Source organism: Chiloscyllium plagiosum, unplaced genomic scaffold (assembly GCF_037043375.1).
Source record: "Chiloscyllium plagiosum isolate Xiang-an unplaced genomic scaffold, Cpla_swu_hap1 HiC_scaffold_1, whole genome shotgun sequence".
In the NCBI taxonomy this organism is placed as follows: domain Eukaryota; kingdom Metazoa; phylum Chordata; class Chondrichthyes; order Orectolobiformes; family Hemiscylliidae; genus Chiloscyllium; species Chiloscyllium plagiosum.
Window position 1 is genome coordinate 142,256,850 of NW_028270139.1, and position 18,644 is coordinate 142,275,493.

General features: G+C 44.0%; 1 protein-coding gene across 2 annotated transcripts in view; it reads right to left on the reverse strand.

Moving 5' to 3' along the window:
* rnf103 (ring finger protein 103) overlaps positions 1-18,644 on the reverse strand; it is a 70,049-nt gene that overhangs the window by 8,782 nt on the left and 42,623 nt on the right. The window contains exons 1-3 of one of the 2 annotated variants that reach the window (XM_043704145.2): positions 15,031-15,123; positions 5,901-5,961; positions 353-532 (exon numbers count right to left, since the gene is read on the reverse strand). In XM_043704145.2, the coding sequence (XP_043560080.2) occupies positions 353-532; positions 5,901-5,961; positions 15,031-15,075 (286 nt within the window). In that variant the 5' untranslated portion in view covers positions 15,076-15,123. Of the gene's footprint in view, positions 1-352; positions 533-5,900; positions 5,962-15,030; positions 15,124-18,644 lie in introns of those variants that run through there. The other variant, XM_043704400.2, reaches the window with a different exon arrangement.

Sequence of the window (18,644 nt, forward strand, 5' to 3'; positions counted from 1 at the left end):
TCTATAGTATACTCCAAATGTGACTGCCCTCTTTTCATTTTTAAGTTTCACCTATTTGGTCTCAATTGAGAAGCCCTTACAAGATGTTCCTCTTTATTGCAGTAATTGACTCCTTGATCAATACTGCCACACTACCTCTTTTTATGCCCTGCTATGTCTCACCTGAATATTGTACACCCCAGAATATTGAGATGTCAGTCCTGCCCCTCCTTCATCTAAGTCCTCATGATAGCAATGTTGTCATTTGGGAGTCTTAAACTGATCAGAATGGGTCCAAAGCAGTCATCACAAGAATTTCAAGAGTTGGTTATTGCATTTTTCTGAAATTGGAGCGACAATACTAATCACTTACCTAGCTGGTTTTTCATGCTCATAAGGACAGAGTTCATTTGAGCTTTTGACGCATACAGCTTTCCCACAGCCTTTCTTGAATGCACAATTTCTTTAGCTAATATAGTGCACACATCCCTTTGGCCTTTCTTTGCTGCATCTTTTACAGATCGCTTGACTTTTTCCTCTTCTCTTTGAATATCTAACAAAGAGATAAGAAAGTATTTTAAAAAACACATCTCTATAATGCTTTACTTATTTAATGGCTTATCTTCACTTCAGTATCGCCAAGTACTGCAGCAGTTCAAGAAGTCAGCTCACCACCAATTTGGGATGGGTAAAAAATGCTAGTCTAGCCAGTGTTAGCCACATATTACGAATACATCTATTTTAAAAATCACGTTCCTTAGGCTGCCCCAACAGGTTTCAGAAAATTATCTGAAGTGCACTTGTGGGGAGTGGTGAACCTGGTAGACATTTTGCACAAATGATCCTACTATCAGCATTACCTAGCCAGGTAATGAAACGTCTGGATATCAAACCTACAGCTCAGCGAGCAAACCTACACCCTAAACCTCAACCTGAGCTACAAACCTTCACAAACCTTGCAAAAAACATCAGAATTCACTGTGTTTCTTTAAATAACGTCATTTAAATAAGTTAATAAAGTTGGCAACATCCATCTGCACGAATCAATGGGTTTCAAAGCACTGCCGAGAAAGCAGCGCATCCTCAATACTCTGCAGGATTGCCAGCCAAGATGGTACAAACTAAAATTCTGAAGTGAAATTTAAACAAGTGACCTTCTTAGTTAGAAAAATTCCAGCATGGTCTGCATAATGGCATTTTTTAAGCGCTTAGTCATTCTATCTAAAAAGAAACATGCAACTTGTAAAAGATTAATGAGAAAAAAAATTGTTCCTTTCAGAAAAAAGCTTGCAAAGTTAATAGGGACAGAAATTGAAAAAAAATGCAAAACAGGCCAAAAGGCAGGAGGAAACAACATGCAACCTCAGAATTTATAGAGCATATTGTGAACCATACAAACGCACTTTCAATAATTATCATTGGGCAGCAATCAAGAATAGGCATCTTATATAATTGTTCCTCTTTTGCTAACTGGGGGTCAGTTAGCTCAGTTGACTGGATACCTGGTTTGTAATGCAGAGTGATGCCAATAGCATTGGTTCAATTCCTGTACCAGTTGAGGGTGTTGTGAAGGACTCTCCCTTCTCAACCTCTCCCTTTGCCAGAAGCATGATGACCTTCAGGTTAAACCATCGCCAATCATCTCTCTTCAATGAGACAGCAGCCCTATGGTCTGGTAAAACTTTGGGCATTGCTAACCAGGAACTTCAAAAAAATCTGCATTTCTCCTATAACCATCCTGGCTGAGACTAACCAACTCAATGCAGGGCAGTGAACTGGTGACCTTTTTAATCAGTGACACGCACAATCGGAAAGGCATTATCACCTTCTTATAAAACCTGCATCAATTCAGACTAATTAAACTGCCCTAAGGATTACGATGTGGATGTGCCAATGTTGGGCTGGGGTTGACAAAGTTAAAAATTACAACATCAAGTTATAGTCCAATAGGTTTATTTGTAAGTACAAGCTTTTGGAGCACTTCTCCTTCATCATGTAGTTAGTGGGGCAGTATCATAGGACACAGAATTTATAGTAAAAGATCAAAGTGTCATACAACTGATGCAATGTATTGAACAAACCTAGATTGTTGTTAGGTCTTTAATCACTTGGAATGTGTTGCAGATTTTGATTCATTAATATGTAAATCCCAGAACTTATTTCAAGTCACATTTCCAGAATCTAACCTCACACTTTTAATGCATTGTCTGAGCTGAGATGTCACTCTTTTGTTATAACACCTCAAGCTATCTCTGGAATGTGACTTGAAAGAAGTTCTGGGATTTACGTATTCATGAATCGAAGCCTGCAACCAGGTGATTAGCAGCAATCCAGGTTTGTTCAATACATTGTGAGGGGCATTGATAGGGTAAACAGACAAGGGCTTTTCCCTGGGGTGGAGGACTCCAGAACTAGGGTGAGAGGGGAAAAATTTAAAAGGGACCCAAAGGGCAACATTTTCACAGAGGGTAATGCATGTATGGAATGAGCTGCCAGAGAAAGTGGTGGAGACTGGTACAATTACAACATTTAAAAGTCATCTGGATGGGTAAATGAACAGGAAGGGTTTAGACGAATACGGACAAGTGCGGGCAAAGGGACTAGATTAGGTTGGGATATCTGGTCGGCATGGACAAGTTGGACTGAATGATCTGTTTTTGTGCTGTACATCTCTATGACATTGCATCAGTCGTATGACACTTTGATCTTTTACTATAAATTCTGTGCCCTTTGATCGTACCCCACTAGCTACCAGATGAAGGACCATGCTCCAAAAGCTTGTACTTCCAAATAAACCTGTTGGACTATTATCTGGTGCTTTGTGATCTTTAACTAAGGATTGTGGAGTCACCTATGATACTTTAGTTATCTAAACTAAGCTGGTCTCTCACTAAACATAGATAATTGATAGGGGGTTTAAAGATTATCACAGATATAGGTTGATCTTTGCTAAATTTGGAAATCATGAACTAGAAATATTTTGGTAGTATTCTTTCACAGACTTTCTGTATTTATTTCTTTGTATTTCTTTGATGCTTTTTAAATTCAATTCATAAATCCCAATTCTTAAGAACAGGCAGCAAAGAGTGGCTAATCAGCTCATCCAACATGGGCAGCATGGAAGCTCAGTGGTTAGCACTGCTGTCTTAATGCCAGAGATCGAGGTTCAATTCTACCCTGGTTGTGCACAGTTTGCACGTTTTACCCGTGTCTGCATAGGTTTCCTCTGCTTCCCTCCCATAGTCCAAAGATGTGCAGGTTAGGTGGCCTGGCCATGCTAAATTGCTTATAGTGTCTAAGAATGTGTAGGTTAAGTGCATTAGCTGTGGGATATGCAGGGTTATAGAGTAGGACGGGGTGGGTCTCGGTGAGATACTCCTCAGAGGGTTAGTGTGGACTCGATGGGTCATATGGCCTGCTTCCATCCTGTAGGGATTTTATGTGGAATAAACAAACTTGACTGTTATATTAATATTCTAATTGTAGAAACCTGTTCTTTCAAACAGCACATTGTCACTGGACTTGATTAGACTCTAAGAGATTAAATTAGAATGGCTCAGTTTTGATTTTTTAAATTCACTCATGGGTCATAAGCCTCAGTGGCTGGCCAGAACTTATTACCTGTCCTTAGTTGCCCTTGAGAAAGTGGTGATGAGCTTTCTTCTTGAACTGCTGCAGTCCATGTGCTGTAGGTGACCCATTAGGGACTAAATTCTAGCATGTGACTCAGCGATACTGCAGCAGCGATGATATAATTTGCAAGTGTGGATAGTGAGAAGCTTGGATGCAAATGTGCGGGTGGTGGTGTTCCCATATATCTGCTGTCCTTGTTTTTCTATATGGAAGAGATTATGGGTTTGGAAGGTGCTGCCTTGTGGATCCTTGGTGAATTTCTGCAGTGCATCTTGTAGATAATACACGATGCTGCTCGTGGTGGATGGAGTGGATGTTTGTGGAGGTGGTACCAATCAAGCGGGCTGCTTTGTCCTGGATGGATCAAAAATGAATCAAGTATAGCGAAATGTTTACATAATACCCATTTTTTAAAAGAGAAAACTGTTTCCAACACAGAAAAGTTTGGATGAAGGAAGTTTTATTCTAGATAAAAGAAAAACACAGTAGATGTTAAGATTTGAAATAAAAACAAGGCGCTAGGGAAATTCAGAAGTCTCACAGCATCAATGGAGAGAGGGATATGTTAATGTTTCAAGTCCAATATGACTCTTTAAGATACCTGCTGAGTTAGGCTGGCATTGACAGATTCCTGGTAAACAGGGGAATCAAGGCCTATGGGAAATGGGCAGGAAAAAACTTGAGAGGAATGTTGGATTAGTCATGAATCTAGATTAGAGCGGTGCTGAAAAAGCACAGCAAGTCAGGCAGCATCCGAGGAGCAGGAAGATTGACGTTTTGGGCAAAAGCCCTTCATCAGGACTGAAGGCAGGGAGCCTCCAGAGTGGAGAGGTAAATGGAAGAGGGTGGGGCTGGGGAGAAGGTACCAAAGAGTACAACAGTTGGATGGGGGTGGAGATGGAGGTGATAGGTCAGAGCGGAGAGCGGAGCGGATAGATGGGAAGGAAGTTTGGCAGATAGGACAGATCATGAGGACAGTGCTGAGCTGGAAGGTTGGAACTGGATAAAAGTGAGGACTGCAGGGTAAGGTGGGGGAAGGGGAAATGAGGAAACTAGTGAAGTCCACATTGATGACCTGGGGTTGAAGTGTTCCAAGGCGGAAGATGAGGTGTTCTTCCTCCAGGCATTGGCTGGTGAGGGAATAGCGGTGGAGGAGGCCCAGGACCTGCATGTCCTCGGCAGAGTGGGAGGGGGAGTTAAAATGTTGGGCAGTGGGGGGTCGGCAGAGTGGGAGGGGGAGTTAAAATGTTGGGCAGTGGGGTTGATTGGTGCAGGTGTCCCAGAGATGCTCCCTAAAGCGCTCTGTGAGAAGGCGTCCAGTCTCCCCAAAGTAGAGGGGACCGTATCGGGAGCAACGGATACAATAAATGACATTGGTGGATGTGTCGGTAAAACTTTGATGGATGTGGAAGGCTCCTTTGGGGCCTTGGATGGAGTAGAGAGGGGAGGTGTGGGCGCAGGTTTTGCAATTCTTGTGGTGGCAGGGGAAGGTGCCAGGAAGGGAGGGTGGGTTGTTGGGGGGCATGGACCTGACCAGATAGTCACGGAGGGAACGGTCTTTGCGGAAAGCGGAAAGGGGTGGGGAGGGAAATATATCCCTGGTGGTGGGATCCGTTTGGAGGTGGTGGAAATGTCGGCGGATGATGCAGTTTACGAGAAGGTGTGTAGGGTGGAAGGTGAGGACCGGGGGGGGTTCTGTCCTTGCTGCAGTTGGAGGGGTGGGGTTTGAGGACGGAGATGCAGGTTGTGGATGAGATGCGTTGGAGGGCATCTTTAGCCATGTGGGAAGGGAAATTGCGATCTCTAAAGAAGGAGACCATCTGGTGTGTTCTGTGGTGGAACTGGTCCTCCTGGGAGCAGATACGGCGGAGGCAGAGTAATTGGGAATACGGGATAGCATTTTTGCAGGAGGTAGGAGGCGTCTGGCTTGAGCGGTGTAGAGGTCAATGTGCCAAACTACCACTGCACCCCCCTTATCCACTGGTTTGATGGCGATGTTGGGATTCCTACTGAATTGTGGAGCAGGCTCGAGAAGCTAAATAACCTGCTCCTTTTCCTATTTCTTTGGTCTTGCAGTTTCTCTAGCACTTTGTCGTTATTTCAAAGCTACATTCTGTTTGCATTGCTTGGATGTTTTTGCTCATGAAAACCTCTCCATTTATGAAATACTGTGGACACAACACTGTACTAAAACTCCAGACCTAGGCCTATAGATTTCACTTTATTCAGTGTACAGCACTAAAACATTCAATTGAATCATACAGTAGAAATATAAAATCTTTACTTACCTCGGATTTGTCGGTCAATCACCCTCATTTCTTTTCTTATTTTTAATGACCATTCTGTGACCTAATCAGAATCAAATTTTAATAGTATTAAAGCCAGATAATTTATTTTGAATAATGTTAAGATCAAACTCTTGAAATGTTCTATCTAATGGCACTGAGAGTGTACCACTGTCTCAAACATGCTAGACCTCATCTTCTCACAAACAACTATGGTATCTGTGGACCAATGATCCTTGCAAAGTCTTCTTCAGTAACATCTATCCCACAGACTAGTGAACCATCAGCTTGATGTACTCATATTCACAAATCATAGCTTACAATCAATATCCTGGATACCCCATTACTATCTCTGGCTGTCCTGTCCTACTGACAAGAAAGACCCACCACATGTTACAGCAAAATGGTATACAGCCAGGAGGGAATAACCCAGAGTCAAAATTGTCTCAAACACAATGAAGTTTCATGGCATCGGGTCAAACATAGTCAAGGAAACCTCCTGCTGATGACCACATACTGCGCCACCCTGGCTGATGAGTCTCCACAGTGTGGAATATCACTCGAGGAGAGCACAGAGTAGAAAGGCCAAAGAATATATACTGGGGTGAGGGACTTCAAATGTCCATGATCAAGGATGGAACAGTAGCATGACTAACTACAGTCCTAAAGAATGTATCTGTCAGATTGGTCTGCATCAAGTGTTGAGGGAACCAACAACAGGGGAAAAGCTATTCGCCTTCATCCTTGCCAATCTACCCAGTGCAGATATATCTGCCAATTACAGTAGGAGCAACCATCACATGGTCCTTGTGGAGCAATGCTCCTATCTTAATGGTGATACTATTCATGTTGTGTGACAATGCCACATGATAAATGGAACAGATTCAGAACAGATCTAGCAGTGTAAAACAGGGCATTCACGAGACATTGTAGACATCGTGCAGCAGAATTGCATTCAAGTATGATCTGCGACTGCACAGCCCAACAAATTAATCACATTATCATGAAGATGACCTAAAAATAAGTTAACATCCTTAAGCTACCATGCAGGATTGCATGCGTACTAAATAATGGAATGAGCATGCTATGGCCAAAACCAATGCAATCCTGCCATATCCACTCATGAATGGTGATGGAAAATTAAACAATACCTCCATCCTTAAAGATGACAGAACCAAGTACCTTATGCAAAAGGAGAAAGTGAGGTCTGCAGATGCTGGAGATCAGAGATGGAAATGTGTTGCTGGAAAAGCGCAGCAGGTCAGGCAGCATCTAGGGAACAGGAGAATCGACGTTTCGGGCATTAGCCCTTCTTCAGGAATGAGGAAAGTTGGTCCAGCAGGCTAAGATAAAAGATAGGGAGGAGGGACTTGGGGGAGGGGCGTCGGAAATGTGATAGGTGGAAAGAGGTCAAGGTGAGGATGATAGGTCAGACTGGGGTGGGGGCGGAGAGGTCGGGAAGAAGATTGCAGGTTAGGAAGGCGGTGCTGAATTTGATGGATTTAACTGAGACAGGCTGGGGGGAGGGGAAATGAGGAAACTGGTGAAATCCGAGTTCATCCCTTGTGGTTGGAGGGTTCCTAGCCGGAAGATGAGGCGTTCTTCCTCCAACCGTCGTTTCGCTGTGGTCTGACGATGGAGGAGTCCAAAGACCTGCATATCCTTGGTGGAGTGGGAGGGGGAATTGAAATGTTGAGCTACAGGGTGGTTGGGTTGGTTGGTCCGGGTGTCCCAGAGGTGTTCTCTGAAACGCTCCGCAAGTAGGCAGCCTGTCTCCCCAATATAGAGGAGGCCACATCGGGTGCAAAGGATGCAATAGATGATATGTGTGGAGGTACAGGTGAATCTGTGGCGGATATGGAAGTTTCCTTTGGGGCCTTGGAGGGAGGTGAGGGGGGAGGTGTGGGCGCAAGTCTTGCACCTCCTGCGGTTGCAGGGGAAGTTGGGTTGGTGGGGGGTGTGGATCTGACGAGGGAGTCACGGAGGGAGTGGTCTTTACGGAATGCTGATAGGGGAGGGGAGGGAAATATATCCTTGGTGGTGGGGTCCGTTTGGAGGTGGCGGAAATGGCGGCGGATGATGCGCTGTACATGGAGGTTAGTGGGGTGGTAGGTGAGGACCAGTGGGGTTCTGTCCTGGTGGCGGTTGGAGGGGCGGGGTTCAAGGGCGGAGGATCGGGAAGTGGAAGAGATGCGGTGGAGGGCATCGTCGACCACGTCGGGGGGGAAATTGCGGTCCTTGAAGGAGGAGGCCATCTGGGATGTGCGTTTTTGGAACTGGTCCTCCTGGGAGCAGATGTGGCGGAGTCGAAGGAATTGGGAGAATGGGATGGCGTTTTTACAGGGGGCAGGATGGGAGGAGGTGTAGTCCAGGTAGCTGTGGGAGTCGGTTGGTTTGTAGTAGATGTCCGTGTTGATTCGGTCGCCTGAGATAGAAATAGAAAGGTCGAGGAAGGGGAGGGAGGAATCTGAGACTGTCCAGGTGAATTTGAGGTCAGGGTGGAAGGTGTTGGTGAAGTGGATGAACTGTTCAACCTCCTCGTGGGAGCACGAGGCGGCGCCGATACAGTCATCGATGTAGCGGAGGAAAAGGTGGGAGGTGGGGCCAGTGTAGTTGCGGAAGATGGATTGTTCCACATATCCTACAAAGATATAGCTGGGGCCCATGCGGGTGCCCATGGCTACTCCTTTCGTTTGGAGGAAGTGGGAGGATTGGAAAGAGAAGTTGTTCAGAGTGAGGACCAGTTCAGTCAGTCGAAGGAGGGTGTCTGTGGAAAGGTACTGGTCGGTACGGCGGGAAAGAAAGAAGCGGAGGGCTTTGAGTCCTTCGTGATGGGGGATGGAGGTGTACAGGGACTGGATGTCCATGGTGAAAATAAGGCGTTGGGGACCGGGGAAGCGAAAATCATGGAGCAGGTGGAGGGCATGGGTGGTGTCCCGAACGTAGGTGGGGAGTTCTTGGACTAAGGGGGACAGGACGGTGTCAAGGTATGTGGAGATGAGTTCGGTGGGGCAGGAGCAGGCGGAGACAATGGGTCGGCCGGGGCAGTCAGGTTTGTGGATTTTGGGCAGGAGGTAGAAGCGGGAGGTGCGGGGTTGTGGGACTATGAGGTTGGAGGCGGTGGATGGGAGATCCCCTGAGGTGATGAGGTTATGGACGGTCTGGGAGATGATGGTTTGGTGGTGGGGGGTGGGGTCATGGTCAAGGGGGCAGTAGGAGGAGGTATCTGCGAGCTGGCGTTTGGCTTCAGCGGTGTAGAGGTCGGTGCGCCAAACTACTACCGCGCCTCCCTTGTCTGCTGGTTTGATAGTGAGGTTGGGGTTGCAACGGAGTGAGTGGAGGGCTGCGCGTTCCGAGGGTGAGAGGTTGGAGTGGGTGAGAGGGGTGGGGGAGTTCAGGTGGCGGTTAATATCACGGCGGCAGTGGTCTTAGGATACAGAAGGATATAAACAGAGCAGGTGGACATATCACTGGCAGATGGAACTTAACCCTGATTAGTGCAAAGTGATGCACTTCGGAAAAAGTAACAAGATAAGAAGGCATGGCAGGAGACTAGAAGGTCTGAGGGAGAGAGAGATCTTGGGTGCTTCTCCTCAGATCCCTGAAGATGGCAGGACAGGTTTACAGGGCTTATGCCTGAAACATAGAGTCTCCTGCTCCTCGGATGCTGTCTGACTTGCTGTGCTTTTCTAGAGTTTTTGACTCTGATCTCCAGCACCTGCAGTCCTCACTTTCTTCTAGGCTTACAGGGTAGTTAAGGTGGCAGATGGGTCACTTGTTTTTATCAGTCATGGCATAAAGTATAAGAGCAGGGTAGTTACATTGTAGTAAACTTGGATTAAGCCACAGCTGGAGTAGTGTGTGCAGTTCTGATCACCACCTTACAAAGGAAGGATGTGATTGCACTGAAGGGAATGCAGAGGTGATTCTCCAGGATGTTGCCTGTGCTGAAGCAGTTTAGCTATGAAGAGAGGCTGGGTAAGCTTGGGTTATTTTCTTTAATGCAGAGAAGGCTGAAATGGAACATGATTGAGGCATGGACAAGGTGGATCATTTTCAAGGGGGCATAATTTTAAGGTGAAAGGCAGGTGGATTAGAGGGAATTTGAGGACAACAAATTCACTAAAAGGGTGGTTGGAATCTGGAATGTCGTGCCTGCAAGGGAAATTGAGGCGGGAAACCTCACAAATTTTCATAAGTACTTGGATAAGCACTTGAAATGTCATTACATTCAAGGCTCTGGAGAAAGTGCTGGAAAGTATAGATTTAGTTTAGTTTTTATTGGTATGGACTCAAAGAGCATCTTCTGTACCATATGATTCTATGATTCATTAGTATCTTTCTATAGAATATCAAGAAACAGGTGGAGACACTGGATACGGCAAAAGCTACAGGCCCCGATGACATCCTGACAGTAGTACTGAATAGCTGTGCTCCAGAACTAGCAGTATGTCTAGGGAAACTGCTCCAACACCGACATCTTGGTTACAAGGAAAACTAACCATGAACATCCTGTTTATAAAGAGAGAACAAATCCAAACCCACCAAGCATCACCCTTTTAGTCTACTCAGAAATCAGCAAATTACTGAAAAGCATGCTTGACAGCGTTGAGGGGAGAAACTTGATTGTCAGTGATGCTCAGTTTGGGTTCCACCAGTGCCACAAATCAGCTTTGATCAAAACATGGCCAAAGAGCTGAGGTGTTCAAGAGGTGAGGTGACATCAAGGCAAAATTTGACAGAGTGCAGCATCAAGGAACCTTGACAAAATTTAAATTAATGGGAAATTGAGGAGAAATTCTCCACTAGTTGCAGTTACAAAGAAAAATGGTTGTGATTGTTGGAGGTTAATCATCTCAGCTCCAGGATATCTTTGGAGTTCTTCAGGGTAGTGTCCCAGGCCCAAAGAACTTCAGCTGCTTCATCAATGACTTTCTCTCCATTATAAGGTCAGAAGAAATGATTGTGGATAATGACTGTACAATGTACAATTCTTGACTACTAAAGTAATTTGTGTCTGCCTGTGTCAATGCCTGAACAACATCCAGGTTTGTAATAACAGGTGGCTTCTAATACTCGTACCACAAATTGCCTGGCGATACCAATTCCGACAGGACAAAATGTAACCATCTTCCTTTGATATTACCATTAGGTATTACCATATCACCCTGGAAAGTTATCACTAACCAGAAACTGAACTTAAGACTAGCCATCCGAATACTTTGGCTACAGGAGCTGGTCGTGGCTAGGAATTCTGCAATGAGTAACTCACCCCCTTACACTCCAAAGCCTGTACACCAACTACAAGGCATAACTCAGGATTGCAATGGAATATTTTCCATTTGCCTGGATGTGTGCAGTTCCAACAATACTGAAGTAGTTCAACACCAACCGGGAGAAAAAGCTTGCTTGATCAGCATCCTAGTAATCAACTTGTAACCACCTCAAAACATGCATGCCCCCACTACCAATGTACATTGGAAGTAGTTTGCACTATCCAGAATCTCACCAAAGTTTTTCAACAGCTCTTTCCAAATCTGTGACCCCTAACACGTAGGATGACAATGACAGCAGATGCATGGAAGCAAGTTCTCCTTCAAGTTACCTACTAACTTGACCTTGAGTAAATTTCCTTCAATGTTACTGAGTTAAAATCCTACACCACCCTCCCTAAGTGTACTGCGGGTGTGCCTGTACCACATGGACTGCAGCAGTTCCCCACCACATTCTTAAGATTAATTAAGAACCTAGGCAATAAATGCTGGCTTTTCCAACAAAGCTCAAATCACATGAAAAAATATTAACAAACCATTTGATAAATAAATTTTGGCATTATTAATGGGCATCCACATCTCAAGGATTAATTTTTGAAAATTTCTCAGAAGTCTTATAACAAAGAATGAGGTCATTTGGCTAAAACATGCCTGCACCATAATTCAACAGGTTTTTATAATTCAGATAGAAATTAATAGCTGGACTGTCATTAGTACAGTTGCAAATACAAAGACAATATTAATTTCAAATTATCAAAAAATGCAATTCTCCAAAGTCCAACAATTGCAGTAAACTTCTCTATTACAATTTTAAAATAGGAGAACCTTAGACTGGTCACGATTTCAATGGTCTGACCATGGAGAAAATACCGTGTTACTAAAAATAGTGACCGCTCTAAGGTTGTCATATTTTAAAATTGTAAAAATGATCAAAAGCATTGGGGAATAATAATGAATCTGTAACTAATAAACAAGAAGAATTCACTTTTCTAAAGCATTCATAATATTCAGCGGACAGAATGAGACACATTCTTTACCAGGTCTGATTTTTTAAAAATGTTTTCCTAATTGGCTGGGGTTTGTAAATCTCTAACCTGGAATTATACAATCTCAGGGAAGTAGGGACTATATTACAATGTACTGCAGAAGTTTGGGACAGGTAGGACTCTGCATAAAATACATGTCCAAAACTGCATTAAATACCATTTCTCATTAATTTCTACACTCAATACTGGCCTGCACTGTTCCTCAGTCCCTAGTACAACTGTCATCCTGCACAAACCACAACTGCAGAACTCCAGAAAGGATTTTTAAAAATATATTTATTCACTGGTCAGGCCAGTGGCTATCCCTATTGTCCAGAGAGCAGTTAAGAATCAACCACATTACTATCGGTCTGAAGTCACATGTAGGCCAGACAGTAAGAACAGCAGATTTCCTTCCATAGAGGTTTCTACAACAATCCACATTGGTCCCTAGTAGGTCAGATTCTAGATTTTTTTATTGAAATCATATTTCATCAACTACCCTAGTGGAATTCAAACTCATCCCAAGTTTTGGATTGCTGGTCAGTGACATTTTCATTATGCCATCACCTCCACAATTCACTCGCTTCTCTGATATCCAATTACACAACAAAATAGCTTCAACTTAAGTATTTTATTTCTTCATCTATAACTCTAGACAGTGACTATAATACTCAATGAGAAAAAAAAATGCTGACACAAATTTGGTTTTCTTCTACTGAAGAGCTAGCAGTAAATTGCTGTCTCAAGTAGGTGAACTGAAGCCCTAGCCTCATTAGAAACTGTATCAACTAAACATATTTACTGTCAGCTTGCGTACTTCACTTTGTCCTTAACAGTTATCCTAGAAACTTATCCAATATTTTAGAGGAAATACAAACAGATTTAATATTTTTATATCACATTTACCTGCCTCAGTGCTTGCCACAATGACACTCAGCTATTTTTAAATGTAATCCCCCAAGTAATGGCGGAGACTTAGCACCAATTTTAGAGGAACTGGTAATGCAGTGTAATGTCACTGGGTTAATATTCTAGAGACTAATGCCCTGGAAACAGAAGTTAAAATCCCAGCATGGTTACTGTTTGAATTTTAAATTTAATTAATAAATCTGGAATTGAAAGTTAACTTTCAGTAATGATGATCATGACAATTAGTGACTGTTATAAAAAAAACTTCCTAGTTCACTAATGTCCTCTATGGGAGGAATTTTGTGGTCCTTTTCTGATCTGGCCCAATCTGCCTCCAAACTCACAGCAATGTGGTGGACTTTTAACTGCCTTGTGAAATGGCCCTAGCAAGCCAGTCAGGTCAATTAATGATGGATAATAAACACTAATAACATTCATAACCCATGAAATAAAAAACATTTTGTGTACCAAGGCATAGACGTAGTTAAGTGACACAACACCAGATAATTTGTTTCAGTGAGACTGATTGGGAGACACAGGGAAGGACTCCACTAACAGTCTTTGAAGAATTCCATAGAATTGCTTCCATCCACATCAGATTGCAGTTAGGGTCTTGCTTTGCCATCTTACCAAAAAAGTTTGAATTTCACATTGTATTTACAATGAGCAGATGTATAGTGAAAGAGCCAGAGACTTTGTGGACTGGTTTACAATCTTCTTAATCAATGGTGACAAGTTAAACTCATGAAAAAACATTATAAGTAGGATTGCAACAAATAAATAAATTTTATGTTGTGCTTTTAATAGTAAAGCATTCCAGCAGCATTATCAGAAAAGGACAACAAGCCACACAAGGTACAGCATTGGGACAGGCATCCATAATTGTAGTTATACAGGGTCACCGAGAAAGGAGGAGAGGTCCAAAGCAGAAAGCTTGAGGAGAAAGTTCAAAATCTTGGAACTTTGATAAAGGAAATGGGGGGGGTACACAAAAGGCCTAATGTCATCAGACCGGTAGCCTGTACAATTTGGAAATAATGGTGAGTTTGAGGCAGGTAGAGGTGAGGTAGGACTCTGTGTACATGTGGAAAATTATATTGTGTTTACAGATGATGTTACCAAATCGTAGCATGCAGATGAGAAGTAGGAAGGGGCAAGGAAAATGTACACTGAGCAATTCTCATCCTCCCAATGTTTACAGGCAAAAGCATCAAGTGTCCATGGAGCAATCCCTCCCTCTGTATTTACAGGCAACTTGAAGTGTCTATGGAGAAACCACTCCCATTCCCCCACCCCCAGTATTTATAGGCAGCATCAAATGTCCATAGAGCAATCCTCCTCCACCCCATCCCCTGTATTTACAGGCAGCATCAAATGTCCATAGAGCAGTCCTCCTCCTCCTGCTGCTCCCCCCCGTATTTACAGGCAGCACCAAGTATCGATGGAGCAATCCTCCTTTCCCCAGTATTTACAGGAAGCAGCAAATGTCCATGAAGCAACCACTCCCCCGCAGATATTTACAGGCAGCACTCAACCAAACTCGCCACACCCCCACCTTTATGACCTCACCTGACTGGCAGCCGTATCAGCCACTCAGTGAGGTCCGGGAACTCCAATGGACCAATGGCCTAAGACAAGAAAGAGGTGAGACCCCTCCCCTCCCCCACCGGTATCAGAGTAGGTTTCACGCTGCTGTGCCAACGGAAGGCCGATTGGAAAATCGGCCAGAAGACCACCCGGTCTTTAAACCCCACACCGGAAATAACAAACACGGTGTCAGGCCGAATTCACAAAGCCGCAAATCTGACAGCGGTTCCGCTCCCTCTGTGCAATATCCCAGCGAGCTCACTCGGTTTGGGTATAAAATGTGTGCCAAATTCGAATATAACACTGTTTTTAAAAATTGGTAACATAAGAAAATACCAAATCCTTGGGTGGCCGCTCCTGCGATTTACCGAACAGCCCCATATCGCCGAGCTCGAGCAATCTGTTGTCCCGCCCCTCTCGAGGCACTTCCGGTCCCAGTGACGTCAGCGGCTGCGGACCGTGTGCTCCCTTGGACTGCCGCAGGAGGCGCTGTGGCGGCAGACTACAACAAGAACTTGGATTGATGTAGCTACTTTGACCAGGCAACAGAGGAAGGTTCCATTCTCCTTCTATACTCATGTAATGCCTACCCCTATCACATTTTCATAATCACTGTTGTGGCGCAAAATATCCTTAGGAATTGGAAGGGGTGGGGGAACCGTTCATTAACAAAGTAAACATAGGGCTCTTGTAATAGTGTCCACCCAAATGCAATTATCTTGAAAGGTTGGGAAACCTGGATGAAGGTCATTACAGAGTCAGGAGGCATGAGGAGGTATTTGAAAACGAAGATGAAAACTTCAGAATCAAGGCATTGTTTGAGAAGAACCCAATATATGATCGCAAGCTCAGGTGGGATACATGATTATATGAACAATATGTGCTTCAGTCAAGCAGTCTTGAATGACCTCCATTGCTAGAAGATAGAAAATGGGACACATATCAAGAATGCTTTCATCAAATCTAGAAGTAACATCTAGAGGTAAAAATCTGGAATTAAAATTCTAATGATGACTATGAAACTATTGTTGATTGTGGTAAAGATCCTTTATTTCACTAATATTCTTTAGAGAAGAAAACTGCTTTCCTTATCTGGTTTAGCCTATATGTGACTCCAGATCCCAGTACAGGAGTTGAGAGGTTATATTGCTGCTGTACAGGACATTGGTTAGGGCACTTTTGAAATATTGCATGCAATTCTAGTCTCCTTCCTATCAGAAGGATGTTGTGAAACTTGAAAGGGTTCAGAAAAGATTTACAAGGATGTTGCCAGGGTTGGATGATTTGAGCTCGAGGGAGAGGTTGAATAGGCTGGGGCTATTTTTTGTGTGTGGAATGGGCTACCAGAGGAAGTGGTGGAGGCTAATACAATTGCAACATTTAAAAGGCATTTGGATGGGTCCATGAATAGGAAGGGTTTAGAGGGATATAGGCTGCGTGCTGGCAGGTGGGACTAGATTGGGATGGGATATCTGGTTGGCATGGACGAGTTGGACCGAAGATCTGTTTCTGTGATGTACATCTCTATGCTGTTTGACTCTAACTGCCCTCTGAAATGGCCTAACAAGCCACTTGGTTGTAGCAATCACAACAAAGCCTAAAGAACAAGATAAAACCGGATGGGCCATCAGGCATCAATAGTGGCAAACACAACCTGTCAACCTTGCAACATCCTCCTTACTAACATCTGTAGGCTAAAGTTGGGGGGGCTGTCTCACAAACAAGTTAGGCAACAGTCTGATATATCAAACTCCAGAATCACACCTTACAAACAACAATGTTATCATTTCTTGGAGGTATGTCCTGTCCTGTCCCACCAATAGGACAGACCTAGCAGAGGTGGCAGCATAGTGATATATAGGAGGGAGAGAGTTGCCTTGGGCATCCTCAACATTGACTCCAAATCTCATAAAGTCTTATGAGACTGGTTACAACACAAAACTAGCACCCCTGCCTTGATTGATGAATTAGTATTCCTCCATGTTGAACACCACTTTGAGGAAGTAATGAGGATGGCGAAGGACCACAATGTACTCTGGAATGGAACGCATCAATGTCCACCACCAAGAGTGGCTCAGCAGCACCAATACTAACAGAGCTGGTCAGGTCCTAAAGGGCATTGCTGCTTTTGGTTGGATCTGTGGCAGGTGGTGAGGAAACCATCAAGAGGGAAAAACATATTTGATCTCATCCTTACCATTCTGCTGGCTGCAGATACATCTGTCCATGACAGTATTGGTGAGAGTGACAGTCCTTGTGGAGATGAAGTCCCACCTTCACATTGAGAACTCCCTCCATGTTCCATGGCACTATCACCTCGCTAAAAGGGTCAGATTTTAAATTGAACTAACATTCGACTTTTTTGTTGTCACATGTACCAAAGTACGGTGCAAAGTTTTGTTTTGTGTGCAGTACAGGCAGATCATAACATACAAGGACAAATAGACCATAGAGTGTTTAGAGTGAGGCATACAAAGTTACGGTTGCACAGGAGGTGCACAAAAGCAAGATCAACGTTAAATTTGAAATTAGAGACGTCCATTTGGCAGGCTAAAAACAGCGGGGAAGAAGCTATACTTGAACCTGTTGGTACTTGTGTTTAAGCTTCTGTATCTTTGCCTGACGGAAAAGGTTAGAAGAGAGTATAACTAGGCTGGGAAGGGTCTTTCATGATGTTGGCTGCTTTTCTGTGGCAACGAGAAGTGTAGATGAAGTTAATGGATGGGAGGTTGGCTTTTGTGATGATCTGGGCTGCATTCACAACTTTCTGTAGTTTGTTACAGTCCTAGGCAGGACAGTTGCCATACCAAGCCATAATGCACTCAGATAGAAAACTTTCTATGGTGCATCTGTAAAAGTTGGTGAGGGTCCTTATGGACATGCCGAATTTCCTTAGCCTCCTAGGGAAGAAGAGGCATTGTTGTGCCTTCTTGACCATTACATCCCTGTGCGAGGACCAGGACAGACTGTTGGTTATCGTCACTCCTAGGAATCTGATGCTCTTGACCCTCTTCACTTCAGCACCATTGATGTAGATAGGGAGTATCCTTCTCCTTTCTTCCTGAAGTCAACGATCAGTTCTTTAGTTTTGATAACATTGAGGGAAAGATTGTTATGTTTGAAACAGAACACCAAACATTCGATCTGCTTCCTGTATTCTGTCTTATCATTTTGTTTGATATCCAGTCTACAACGGTTGGTGTTGTCAGCGAACTTGTCGATGGTGTTTGGATGTATTTAGCTACACAGTCATGAGTGCACAGGAAGTATAGTACGGGGCTAACTATACATCCTTGTGAGCACTGGTGTTGAGGATTATCATAGAGGAGATGTCATTGTCTATCTTTGCTGATTGCGGTCTGCAGGTCAAGAAGCTGAGGATCCAGTTGCAGAAGGCAGAGCCGAGAAATAGGTCTCGGTGTTTGGAGATCAACTTGGCTGGGATTATAGTGTTGAAGATGGAGCTGTAGTTCGTAAGTAGAAACCTGACATAAGCCTCCTTATCCAGATGTTCCAAGGATGAATGTAGGGCTAATGGAATGGCATCTGCTGTGGACCTGTTGTGACATTAAGCACATTGCAAAGGATTGAGGCAGGCTGGGAAGCTAGAGTTGATGTGGGCCCTGGCTAGCATCTCAAAGCATTTCATAATCATGGAGGTCAGAGCCACCGGATGATAGGCGTTGAGGACATTGCATATGTTTTCTTTGGTACTGGGATGATGGTGGTCTTCACGAAGTAGGTGGGGACTTCAACTTGTAGCAAGGAGAGTCAGTACTCCCGCCAGCTTGTCTGCTCAGGATCTGAGTGCACAGCTGGGAACTCCACCTGAGCTAACCGCTTTCCTCGGGTTTACTCTCAAGAAGACTGATCTGACATCTGCAGCGGTGACTGAGGGAATAGGTGTGTATAGAGCTGTCAGGACAGGTGACACCGTTCCATTGGCATTC